Source organism: Spermophilus citellus (assembly GCF_964194105.1).
Source record: "Spermophilus citellus genome assembly, chromosome: 2".
In the NCBI taxonomy this organism is placed as follows: Eukaryota; Metazoa; Chordata; class Mammalia; order Rodentia; family Sciuridae; genus Spermophilus; species Spermophilus citellus.
This window is the reverse complement of record NC_138183.1, coordinates 213,570,317-213,583,011: the sequence shown is the minus strand read 5'-3', so window position 1 is coordinate 213,583,011 and position 12,695 is coordinate 213,570,317. Positions and strand designations below refer to the sequence as shown.

The window sequence follows — 12,695 nt, the reverse complement described above, 5'->3', positions numbered from 1 at the left end:
CATGTCCACACATCGCCTCACTGCCATGCTGGCTTGGGCCACCTGCAGATAGCAGCACACTCGCTCAGGGATGCTGGAGTCCAGAACAGGCCTTTACCATTTGTGGTACTTGCAGTTGAGCAGCCCATTGAAGATCTCGCCCAGAGAGCTGACGTGATGCAGGTTGTCCAGGATGATGACGAGGGGCATGTCCACAGCATTGTTCTCACTGTTGCACTGATCGGCAAGGTTGGACAGGTACTGCCGCAGTTCCTATAGAGATCCGGAACACAGAGGAAAGCAAGCTGGTGAATGGCTGTGCAAGCTCAGGACCTCATTTACCCAGGCCAGTGCAGGCGGAAGCCCCTCTCCCACCATAGTGAACTCATTCTGAGCACCTGTCTGCTACAGGGCATCAGGGGATGCCAGGTGGCCAGGGGGTGAGCAAAGTACACACAGAAGAGCTGTACACACAGAAGCCTTGGGTCCATCAGTGCTGCAGAGGCCCAGCCACACATGGGAGGATACTGATCAGTGCTATGGCCGACCCAATGAGCAGCACAGGGGAAGACAATCTACAAGCATGGGGGATCCTGGAAGGCCCTGTAGAGGGCTCAGGCTTTGAACTAAACCCTGAAGAAGGGGTGGGACATTGGCACAGCTGGGATCGGAACTGCAGCCCAGTGAGCCTTGGGTATGGAATGCCTCAGGCTGGCAGGGGAAGATGGTGAGGTAAGGATGCCCTAGAGAACCCAGAATGGCTGCCTGATAACATTATCATCACAATAGCTGGTATCCCTTGGGGGCAGACATGAGATCTAGTAGCTCAATAACCCCATTAGGCAGGTACTGTGATGAGGCAGGTCAGTCAGGTAGCTCGCCTGAGACTTCACCAGGGTAAGGTGTGGGATGGGCTCAGACTCAGGTGCCTAACCCAGTGTCTCCACCACAATAGCCTGTCCTAGATGCTGGCCTAGCTCAGCAGGGTGACTTTCTTCTACCTCCTACAAGCACATACCTAGACCAGGTCTCCCTTTCAAGTTAAATGGGGTTTGCTGGCAGTAGAAAAAGCTCAACATTTTACTAGTTCTTGCAGCCCCTCTTCTTCTCATGTTTTTGACCTCAGGCACCTGTCAAGAAGAGGGCTCCTGGCTTCTGAGATTCAGAGCCCTCAGCCCTGCAGCATGCTGTGTACGAAGAGGGCCCCGCCGAGGGGAGGGGAAGTGAGAGCTGAAACCCAGCCTGGGCTTGCTCCCCAGTTACCTGCTGCAGGGCCTTCCTTCTCTAATTCACACAGAAGGCTTCACTTTCTTTTGTCTTGTCCTTATACTGAAATCACTTGGGGAACTTAAGAATGGGAAGGCCCAGATTTCCTGGGCCTGCACAACCTGGTCACTTAGGAAAGCATGAGGTCTAGGGCTCTGTGTTTTTAAGCATACCAAGTGGTCATAAGGCAGGGGAGCCATTTCTGATTCATCTTTGATTCTCTGGCCCTTTTGCAACAGGGCAGCCAGAGTGAGCAATCCATCACTGCATGAACTAAAGGACAGGTCTGAGAAAGCCTTTCACAGCCCTTGCCTGGGATTAGGTCGGACTCCTTCCACACAGGTTCCCATTGCTCTCTATGGAGTGGGAAGGAGTATATTTGCTGCCCACAGGGCTCACGAATCTGGCACTTCAACTTGAGCTCAAGTTCCACTATTTAGTACCATCTGAGTGGTCTCAGGCACACGATGAATCTGCCTTAAGCTTCTGTTCCCTCCTCTGTAACATGGAGACGGTGACAACCACTCCCTTGAAGGTATTACTGTGAGGAGGAAGAGTCTGCTCATGGGGCGAGCAGTCCATAAATGTGTGCAGTTGTTTATTATCGTTACTGGTGTTCCTGTAGTTTTCCCACAAAAGGTTTTATTTTGGAAAAACAATATCACATAGTAGGCTCATGATAAATTTTTGGTGAACCAACCTGGGTGTATCTGGGGCAATTTTGAGAACTGCTACTTCTGAGGATCAGAAGTGAATGGGATCGACTCACCCATACAGGGAGCCTCTGCTTGGAAGGACCAGAGTCAGAGGCTTCCCTTCTGCCAGTCCCAGTCTGCCTACCCCATTCTGCCCTCTTTCCTCCTCATGAAGCTGGTGGTATCATGAGTTCTGAAAGGGCCTCAAATGCAGCAGGCTCAGAATGACCTCCTCACCTTGCTGGACTTATGGTCCACATTAAAGGTGGCGATGACCCCATCGGTCAATTCCCGTCCCTCTCGAAGCACCACATACTCCGACAGCCGGTTGGCCAGGTAGGTTTTCCCGGTGCCACTGGGGCCAGAGAGAATGATCCGCCGGTGCTCTGTGAGCAGGGAGACGTAGCGCTGCAGGATGGGCTTGGGGATCAGGGACTCAAACACCAAGGAGTCCAGGCTGTTTTCTGCGAGTCCTGCATTTGAGAGAAGAGAAGCTTGTAGGAAGGGTAATGTTCTGTGCTTGCGGAGACGTGATGTGATCCCTTTTCTTGGCAGCCCACTCATCTGAGACTTGTGCTCCCCCAGATGTAGTAGGAGCTCACAGGACACTGCTGCTGCCCAGGGAAGTCACCTCCCTGTTCAACAGCACCTTGTGCTTCTGGCTCCCATCTTGGCTGACTTTCCCAGCTTTAAACTTGACCTTAATATCTAGGCCCTCAGTCCTCATCTGTCTTCTGTGGTGCTGAGACTCCAGGCTCTGCTGACCTGTCTGGATCTGCTGTATCTACAGCATATGCCCAAGTTACACCTGAGTCTCCTCCACCTGTGTCTGCCATATCCTTGGGGTTGCTTCTCCCTGCTGCCCTCTCCTGCCTATCACCACTTCATATAGCATGAAGGCCTCAGCATTTTTATCATGAAAACAAGGAACAATGCAAGGTGGGGCTAATGGATTTTGGAATGTGAATACCAGCCTACCTGGGCAGAAATCTGCATTGGAGAACCCTGATCCCCAATGATAAGCCGGAACTCATCTTTCCCCTTGGCTTTCTGGGACAACTTCATTAACCGGGGAAGTTGGCTTTAATGTTTCATGATACCATCCCCAAGAAAAGATCCACCAGTCAGGAAACCAGTATATGTAAGTGAAAAAGTAAACTGAAGGGAATTTATTTTGTTTTATAATGGCATGTCCTTGCATGTAATTACTCACTAAGCAGACACCCCTAATTCGTTTATATGCTGGTTTCTAATCCTCCCCCAACCAGGGGTAACCTCCGGAAGCAACGACTGCTCCAGAATGACCAAGATGAAGGTCCCCAAATGCCTATCTGCTGGGGACAGGCCTAAGATCCTCCTACTACTGAGCTCAATACAGCTTACACTGGCTCAAGCCTCGATGCGTGTGGGTAGAGCCTTTAGTCCAAATTTAATAATAGTGACAATAAAAGAAACAATAACAACAGGAAAATATCACTCAAACACTTTCTGTATCTATGTTGCTGTTTTGTTCTTCTGCAGTAAAACACACAGGCAGCGACTATCTTGCAGACACAGTCACTTTGGAATATGCCAAGTCACACCCCCTTCCCCTGATACCACTCCAAGTGAGAATGCCTGGCAGCACGGGCGAAAGGCAAGATGCAGAGGACAGAAAGGCTCTTCTGAGAGGGTTCTTGTCATGGACAGTTATTGTTTTGGTGTGCCTGGCATCTCTTCTTGCTTCTCTGTACAAAAATTCTTTCTCACAGTCCAGGCATGATGGCACATACCTGCAATCCCAGCAACTCAGGAGGCCAAGGTTCTCCAGGTTCAGCAACATGCATAAAACCCCATCTCAAAATATAGAATAAAAAGGACCAGGGATGCTGGATTCAAGTCCTAGTACCACAATAAAAAAAAAAAAAATCTTTCTCATAGGGAGCTTAATAACTCATTCCAGGTGGTTCAAGTGGTGTTCATTCATCCCTCTGTCCCCCCAAAAGGGTAGGCTTGTAACTGGGGTGGACCAAAGCTTCACCCTATCATAATGATTGACTCAGTGACGGATATTTAACTTATGGAGAGCCAGAGTTTAGCCCTAGACATTTTCTGTTACACTTCCAAAAATGTTTCTTTCCTTTAGGTTCCTATGCTAGAAAGATGAATCAAAGTTATCAGGGGCTATTTCATCAACCATGTACAGACAGCTAAACAAAAGCAATCAGTGATGAACCAGGTAGAGGCAGGTCTGGTCCTGGGGACACTGAGTATCTAGATCCAGCTGTGCCTGAGGCATAACCCTAAATTTCCCAGGTATCTGAATTTATACATTCCCTTTTATGCTACAGCTACTTTTGCGTTGGTTTCTGTCACTTGTAGTTCAAGTGACAATAGGGAATTGCACTTATCAGCAGGGCTAGGTGAGGCCTAAGCAACCATGCACCACTTGTCTCTAGCAGAGGTGGATCTGGATTCCTGCTAGTGGGGAATGTTGGGGTGCTTTTGGAGAAAATACTTACTAGAAAATAAAACTTGTATGAAACTACTACAAAATTGTAGTGTTGAATCTACAGTAGAGATTAGTGCCTTTCGGGGAAGTAAGACATGCTGCGAGTGAAAGATAGGCCTTGTACAGGGCTTATCAGAGTCTACTAATTGTGTGGGTCATGGAATACAGAAATGAATAAGTTTTGCAGGCAAATAAATTTGGAAAAGATTGGACTATACAAACTTCCTCTCTTCCAATCCACAGAAACGAGTAACACATGCTATACCACTGAGCTACAGGCTGGACTTTTTATTTTGAAATGGGTTCTGGTCAAGTTGCAGGCTAAACTCCTGCCTCAGCCTCCTAAGTAGCTGAGATTGTGTGTGTACACCACTGTGGCTGTCTAAACAGGCTTTTTACTAACAGGAAATAGGACATTAAAAGACAGATCTTTAATGGACTGATGTCCTTCTGCCCTCAGTCCCCAAACTCAAGTGGGAATAACACTGAGGTTTTCTAGATTTATTTGACTGTGAAATTTTTTATGAACCCATGAAGAACTTTGGAGCCAAGTTCAGTGGAACACACTTGGCCTGGGGCTTAACAATTCTGGGTGATGAGGCATCGGAAGCTGTAGCAGCACCAGGCGTGGGCAAGAGTTTCACAGTTCATCAGGATGCTCAGAGCGACCGCCCTGCAGCCTACGGCACATGGTGGTTTCTGTAGAATGGGATCACATCCAAGGCTTGCTGGCAAGAGTCCTTCACTGCTATTGGCCAGGCGCCACTTCAATGGGGTTATTAAGATTCTATCACCTTAGAGTCATGCGGCTAATGAGATCTTTTGATATATAATTTCAGCAATAAACTAAAATGATTTGTTTCCGATGGTGGTTGAAAAAGCCAGACTATTCAACTTGCTTAGGTAAGACTAATTGTGGCCGAAGAAAAGAACGAAATGAGCAACCACCCATATACGTGTGCTCAAACAAAACCATGGCCATGATTTCTCACACCGTCATAAAATTCAGATGCGATTCTTGAAAACTCCAGTCTCTGCAATGGGCTCCATTACCTTTGACCGTCACAGAGATGGTGGTGTTCTCTCCCACCAGGTAGCCACAGGGAAGGAGCTCTGGGGTCTCAGAAGTGCTGCTCCGCTGGATTTCCCCAATGCTGTAGCCGAGAACACTGTCCGAATTCAGCCCTAGCTGGCTCACAGGGTCGACGTGAATGATGTATTCCTGGAGAAAACAAAATAGACCCCATCAGAGATGGCTAAAATCTGCCTGTGACTCATGCTTTCATTGGGTGACTTAAGGGTCATTCCTTCTTCTTTCTCAGATGACGACTGAGTTGAAATTGGGCTGTGGAATGAGGACGAGAAGAGGTGACTCTATGGGGACAATGCCCTCGTATCACAGGCCTCTTAAAATACAAATTTATTTGGTTAGGGGTTGGGGAAAGAAATCAGACCCCTCACGACACTGTGAATGTTTAGTCTGGAGGAACGAAGCACAGAAAGGCTGAATTGCTCTTCCTAAGTCCAGCTGAAGTCTCAAAGGTATCAGGGCCTGTGATCATGCTGGGAAATTCATGCCAAAGTAATTCTGACAGGAAATCTCTTCACCAACCCCTCCGGGTTGCCTAGTGTGAAGACCAGGCTGATAACAAAGAGGATAAATAAAACCTAGGGCAAAACAAAAACAAACAAAAAACAAACCAGCCATGAAGTTTTGAAAAGCAGAATGTGTGTTTAATTTGAAGTGTTTCCTTGTAGGTGACCAATAGGATTTAGGTCAATGAATGTGGAACTCAGGCCCATGGGCTGGGGTGGCCACAAAATGGCTGAGCTGAGTCCCAGGAAATAGCCTCCAGTACTCACCTTTCCTCCTGAGCCCACACTGCAGCTTTCTACCCAAGGATGATGCCTACTCTATAGTAGAAGTAAGGTTTTGTTTGGGGTGGGTGAATTTGCCTGTCCTAAGCCACTCATGTCTCTTGCTGGATCACACTTCCACAAACTGGCTTGCAAGATGGGGAACAATCTTTGATCAAAGAAAAGAATTCTCTGCTAGGGAGTGATATTGGCCAAATTATATTGTTGTATTGTGTGCATATACAAATATGTAATTATAAAGCCCATCAATATGTACAACTGTAATGCACCAATTTAAAAAAATGGGGGAAAAGAAAATAAGAACAGAATTTTCTCTGTGTGAAGCCAGCTGAGTCTAGATGCTACAAAGAAACAATGGTCTACTAGTTGAGTCAGATGTGGAAATCAGAACAACTGACTAGACCATTGGTCCAGTTCTAGATCCATGGCTTTAGGAAGGTGCTCTGGCCTAATAAGCCTTACCCTTCTAACCTTAAATGGGAATAAAGGGCTTGGCATGGTCTCTGAAACCGAAGGGATAGGACTAACGAATATTGATGGCTGTCGATTTACTTCAGGACAACAGAAAAAAGGGCTTGAAAGCTTCTTTCCAATCACCTATGTTCAAGGGTTCCCCTTGGTACTCATTAGCTACTTCCCCTGTGGCAAACACCCAGTCCAGTGATAATTGACAGGAACAGAAAAGTGACTTGCCAACATCCTTGAAACTGGCCTTCAATCAGATGTCCCTGCCATTTGCAGCACAAATCAAAAACTCTGAAGCATTGGCATAGAAATCTGATGGGCAAGTCAAACCCTTTAAGTAACAGGTGGAAATGGTAGCTCATCCTAGCCACAGATCAAGTATTCCAGAGCATATTTAATAGGGCAATTCTCAGGTAAAAAGAGAATTCAGACATGAGCAGTTTGCCATAAGAGGATCAAATCACTGCACAAATGATGCTCACCACCTGGCCAGTCACTGCCAAAGGCAGATGAAAAGAGTTTCACCAACCACCAGTCTGCACTTACCATAGCCCTTCCATTCCCTGGACAGCCAGGGGTCAAGTCCCAGCAATGTAAGGATGTAGAGTGGGTCCAGGCTGGAGAAATGGCCAAGTTAAGGATGGGGCCTCCCTTTCCCTCCCCAAGCCCAGGTCCCTGTGCCAGGCACACTGCCATAGCTACCTTCTTGCCACACTTACTTTGAACAGCCGTCTAACCACCCCATCGAGCACATCCCACTTCGTCTTGCCACTAACTCCAATGCAGCCAATAAGAAAGTGGTGTGGTCTGGAGTCCTAAGGGTAAGGAAATGTAGGCAGGTGAAAAACAAGTGGATCTTTTCTGACACCGTTCAGCTGAGGACTTAGATTGCCCCATAACTCCACCAATGTCTGAGAGGGGGAGTAATCGTCCTATGTGTTTCGATGCCAGGCATAACTTACATTGAATTCAACAGCCTCAAAACCCTTCCCTGCTCCACTGTTAAAATTGCAATGGGTAAGATAAAAATCTCCTCTCTGGAGTCTGGAGCCTCCTGCTAAGTGCACACCTTGTACAGCAAGTGGATCACACATCCCTTGCCTAGAATCCCCTCCCACCTCCTGTCTGCCATCTCTGCCTTTTCAAACCTTGGGAACTCACCTCTTCCAGGAACCCTTCAGCAATCCACCACCTGGCTCAAAGCACCAAAGGTTCAGGACATAACATATATAATGACATATTCTGTACTTGCTTATATTCAATTTTAGCTATTTCTGTCTTATTATTTTTAAAATCAACTTTGTTTCCTTGCTAGATCTTAGAACTTGTTCAAGACAAAAATGTATTTCTATTTTCTCTTTTCTTATTTTTTGATTTTTAATAACATTACTTTTCTTATTAAAAGGAAAACATGCTCAATTCAGAAAACTCAAACTCTGGGAATATGGCCAAAAAAATAATCTACTTCTTTTGCATCTATGCCCACAGGGGCTAACAAATCACATTGATTAAAGAAAAACTGATAGAACATTCCATTCTGTTGGGTTTTTAATTATCTCACATGCTCACAACAACAGTTAGGAGAGGGATGGTGTGGGTGGAGGGGAGGGAGCAGCTGGCAGTCAAGCAAAATAGCAGAGAAAAGAGCCCCAGTCTTGCTGAGATGACCTGACCCCATTCACCACTTGCCTGTGGCCTCAAATAAGTGATGTGTGAGTCTTGGTTTCTCAGCTGTAAGATGGACAATAACCCCTGGTTAGCCAACCTCACCTGATGCGTAGTGATCCAGAAGGAAATAACTATTGACAGTGACTTGTGAACTGGAAAAATTAAATGCTCCCTGTTCCCATTGATGATCACTAGAAGATATTATGTTTGCAGGACTCTCTGCAATTCCTATAGGAATAGTATAAGGATGAAGTTCTCTCTTGGCGACTGTAATTCCACTAGCCGGGTTCTGCAAATGGACCTCTTTGATGTATCTTTCTAGGTCACATGATACTAACACCCCTGGAAGCTCCAAAATTCAGGACTTAATCCAACTCAGCGAGGATTGTGAGCCAACCATGAAGTGGAAACCCTGGCAAAGCAGTCTGCCTGCAGATATTTTGTTTAGAAGGTCACAGAAGGTTCTCTAGCTCTCTAAAACTGTATAGAAGAACATTTTGGCTAAAATGCTAAGAAGTAAAAATTTAAAAATTCAAAGGGACTTGCAGTGGTGAGTCATGAGGCCTTTTCCCACTCACTTAGGCCAAGGTCATTCAGAGAGCAACACTGGAATTTAATTACAAATATGCAACTCTTATTGTCAGCCTCCACCTGCACCCACTTCTCTGGCAGCGGTGTAGACTCTAGTATGGAAAATGTACTCAGAAAACAGGATGCTCCACCAGCTCCACGCTCAGCTACCTCTCTGTCTGCAGGCTCTGATGAGAGAAAACTAGTGTTTCTGGCCAGTGGATTCCAGTTAACTTATCTCCATACCTTACGTGCTAAATGTGCTGAGTTGTACTGGAAGTGCTTTGGGACTATATTAAACTCAGAATAGACATTTCTGCGGATGTTAGTGTTTCGTTAATTACAGGAAAGTGCAGCGCGGGACTGTCCTTAGTACACTTCGTTAGTACAAACATGGGGGAGGGAAGTGCCATTCGCTCACCTTCATGGGGTCAGGGGCTACTGGGGTGGTGGCTACAGTAGTCTCCACTTATTTGAGATCTTGCTTTCTGTTTTCAGTTACTTGCGGTCCACCCGGTATATTGTTATAATTGTTCTATTTTGATAATAGTTATTGTCAGTCTCTTAAAGGGCCTAACGTATACATTAAACTTTTTCCTAGATTTGTATATCTAGGAAAAAAACTAATGCCTCTAGGGTTCAGTACTATCTGCCATTTCGGGCACCAGCTGGGGTCTTGGACCGTCTCCCTCATGGATAAGGGGGGACTACTGTATAAAGAAAAGCGTTAGTAGTATTTCCAAATCACCTTAGGCTAGGAAGTGAGACAGTTCCACAATTAGTCACTAAGCTAGGTAGTTCTACCTGGGGAAGGAACAGGCAGAGCAGGGAAAGGGATCCAACTAACCTCCTTCCACTTCATTTCCTCCTGAAAGCTGACAACTATCTTAACATGCCTGCCTCCTTCCTTCCGAGCCGAGCATTCACCAGTGTCATCCAGCAACAAGTCTGCGAATGGAAAACATCAACAGCCTTAGGCACATGGGGATAGCAAAGCTGGCTTCCTGACACCCCCGCTGCCTGTTGGCACAGCAGCGGGATAAACCAGGTGTCGGGGTGCAGGGGAAGTAGGGTGAGGGAGGGGGTGGGGAGGGGGCAGAATGGAGAATGCAACCACAGAAACCAGCGGTGGACCAACCAAGGAACCAGCAGGCTGATGGTGCATCTTGCCAAATGGAGGTGCGGGGAGAAACTGAACCACAATGACAGCAGCAGCAGCATCATGGATAAAAAATAAAAGCATCAGCCTCAATATGCTCACAAGGAGGACCTAGGTCATGTTCACTGATGATGCGCCAGCTGGAACCATCCGGAAGGCAGGAAGACCATGGGCCAAGCCATCACCCCACTGGGGCCTGCTGCTGTGGGGTGTGTCTGTAGCACTCAGCCTCTTAAAATGAATCAAATAGCTCAGCATGGTGGGCAAGGGGGTCTGAGCTCACGGCTGGGACAATTGGGGGCGCTGGAGCAAAGCATGAGAGCACTCTAATGGCTGGGTTCATGTTGGTAGCAGACGCACACCCAGGCACACACACCCCAAGTGCACACACGCCTGTTGCCTCTCCATTTGATCTGTTGACTTGCTTATCCTGGGGCACCTGCTTGGAGACCAGAGCGCCAGCTGCAGGTCCAGGCCTGCCCTCAGCTCTGAGAGCCACTCACCCAGGCTGGTTGACTCAGTGAGGTTCAGGCTGTGCTGGGAAAGGCCCATGGACTGCCTTGGGGAGGCCGAGATGGACACCTGGGAGGGGGCCCGGCTACAGACACTGCCTTGAGACTCTGACTTCAGCCGGTCGTTCTCAGCTTTCAGCTTCTCTATTTCACTCTGTGAAGAGTAAGGGAGAAGTGCACTCATTAGGAGGATGCCATGAGAACAAGCCTTTTCTAGAAAAAGGATCTGGAAGTTCCTGCAGGAACCCAGTGGAGAGCCTAGACAAGGTAGGTAACACCCCCAGGTAATGCCACCCTTCACTATATACATACAACATATCTGGCAGGGCAGGCTCCATCATTGCAGAGAACTGGCCTTTGAGAAGAAGCACTCAGAAACTTGACTTTCCCACAGTCTGCTGCTTGGGTGTTCAGTGAAAAAGAATTGTCATCTAAGAGGTCTGGGTCACTCTGACAGGTTTCTTTACTGTGGGACTTGTCAAGGTCTTTAATGAGCTGCTGTGCTTTATGAGTCTGAGAAGGGCACATGACGTGCAGCATTTCCCAACACACTTGATTAGGGCATTCTTCTTTCACAGAGCTTCTCATGGAACAAATGTTTCAGGGAACCAATTTTGGGAAATGCTGCTCTCCACTGAGGTCCCATTCAGTATACCCACAGGAATCTTTCATTTCATAACTACTTTACAAAAACAAAGATCCAAATGTCTTTCTACCTTGGCAGATGATGGGAATGCCTGCAAGAACCAACCTACACTGATTCCGGGAGGGCACTAACTTCCAGCTGCAGGACCTGACAGGCTGAACCTTGGAGGAAGGGTTCAATTGGGATGTGTAGAAGGATATTCCCAGTGGAGGGAATGGTGTGGAACAGCAACTCCCAGGGTTTGTTGAGGAAACCATTCATGGCTCCATCTGGCCTCTGAGTGGAGGATGAAAAGTGGAATGGGAAGGGTGTGGGTTAAGAGTAAAAAGGGGCCCAGAGAAGGCCTTAAGTCCCAAAGGAGATTGCAAGAAGCAGCAGGAGAGCCACTGAAATTCTTCTGCATGAAGGGGCATAATTGTTCTTATTCTTATTTCCTTAATAAAACTGAGCAATATGTGGAAGTGACTGAAAAGAGAAAGGGGCTAGGAAAGCAGAGGGTGGCTACCAGATTCCGATGTAGCCCTCAGGGCTTGGCAGAGAGCAGCCTCCTGGAGTTCCTTCCTAGTCAACCCTGGGCCCAGTCCACCCTTCTAGACTCTCACCTGCATCCTGTTCATGGCCTCCCGGAGCTGGTCAAGCTGGTGGGCAGAGCTGAGCGCTTCTAGGCGGATGTCCGTGAGCTTCATCTCCTTGTCTCTCAGCTCATTTCGGAGCTGCATGACCGTCTCGGCTTCACTATCCATGCACTCCGAAATTCTAGGGAAAGGGGGAATGTCACTAACAGAAGCAGTTCTGAATCCAGCTCCTTTTAGTCCCCTACTGACTAGTGGCCCACATCAATCATCGAGTTTGTTCAGTAGTAACTCTGCACGACCACCTTCCTGGTGCTTCTTAGAGGTGACAATACCAAAAGCACCTAAAATTTACAGATTTTATTACTTTCTACAATATTTCTTTGCAGAGTTCTGGCAATCAGAATGGCTCGGGTGCACCTGCCAGCAAAAATCCCAATAACTGAGACAAAAGCAGGAGCTGGTAAAGGGAATAGCAACCCTGGGCATTTGAACACTCCTCAGTGTGTACATGGCTGGGACCCCCTAATGACACCATGCAGCCTCTGAAATCTCAACACAGAGAATTGAGGCCAACTATCTGTTTTCAAGATGAGAGAACTCCAAGGTTAAACAGCCGAGGGGTTATTTTTATTGGTCAAAAAAAGGGGAAGAAACCTAAAGATATGGGAAGAAGCTCATCTTATCTCATTCTAGAGAGATCAACCTCCATTACCCCCACATACTTCAGGCAAAAGATCAGCTTCAGGGAATTAGTGACTAGAGTGGACGCGGGGGCTTTCCATTGGAAAGCC

General features: G+C 47.2%; 1 protein-coding gene across 9 annotated transcripts in view; it reads right to left on the bottom strand.

The window, feature by feature from the left end:
• The window catches only part of NAV2 (neuron navigator 2), a 701,871-nt gene that overhangs the window by 15,633 nt on the left and 673,543 nt on the right, over positions 1–12,695 (bottom strand). For all 9 annotated transcript variants that reach the window (XM_081282533.1, XM_081282536.1, XM_081282532.1 and 6 more), the window contains 7 exons: positions 11,932–12,085; positions 10,675–10,837; positions 9,860–9,960; positions 7,494–7,589; positions 5,485–5,653; positions 2,178–2,413; positions 98–252 (listed from right to left, as the gene is read on the bottom strand). In XM_081282533.1, coding sequence (XP_081138659.1) covers positions 98–252; positions 2,178–2,413; positions 5,485–5,653; positions 7,494–7,589; positions 9,860–9,960; positions 10,675–10,837; positions 11,932–12,085 — 1,074 coding nt within the window. The remainder of the gene's footprint in view (positions 1–97; positions 253–2,177; positions 2,414–5,484; positions 5,654–7,493; positions 7,590–9,859; positions 9,961–10,674; positions 10,838–11,931; positions 12,086–12,695) is intronic.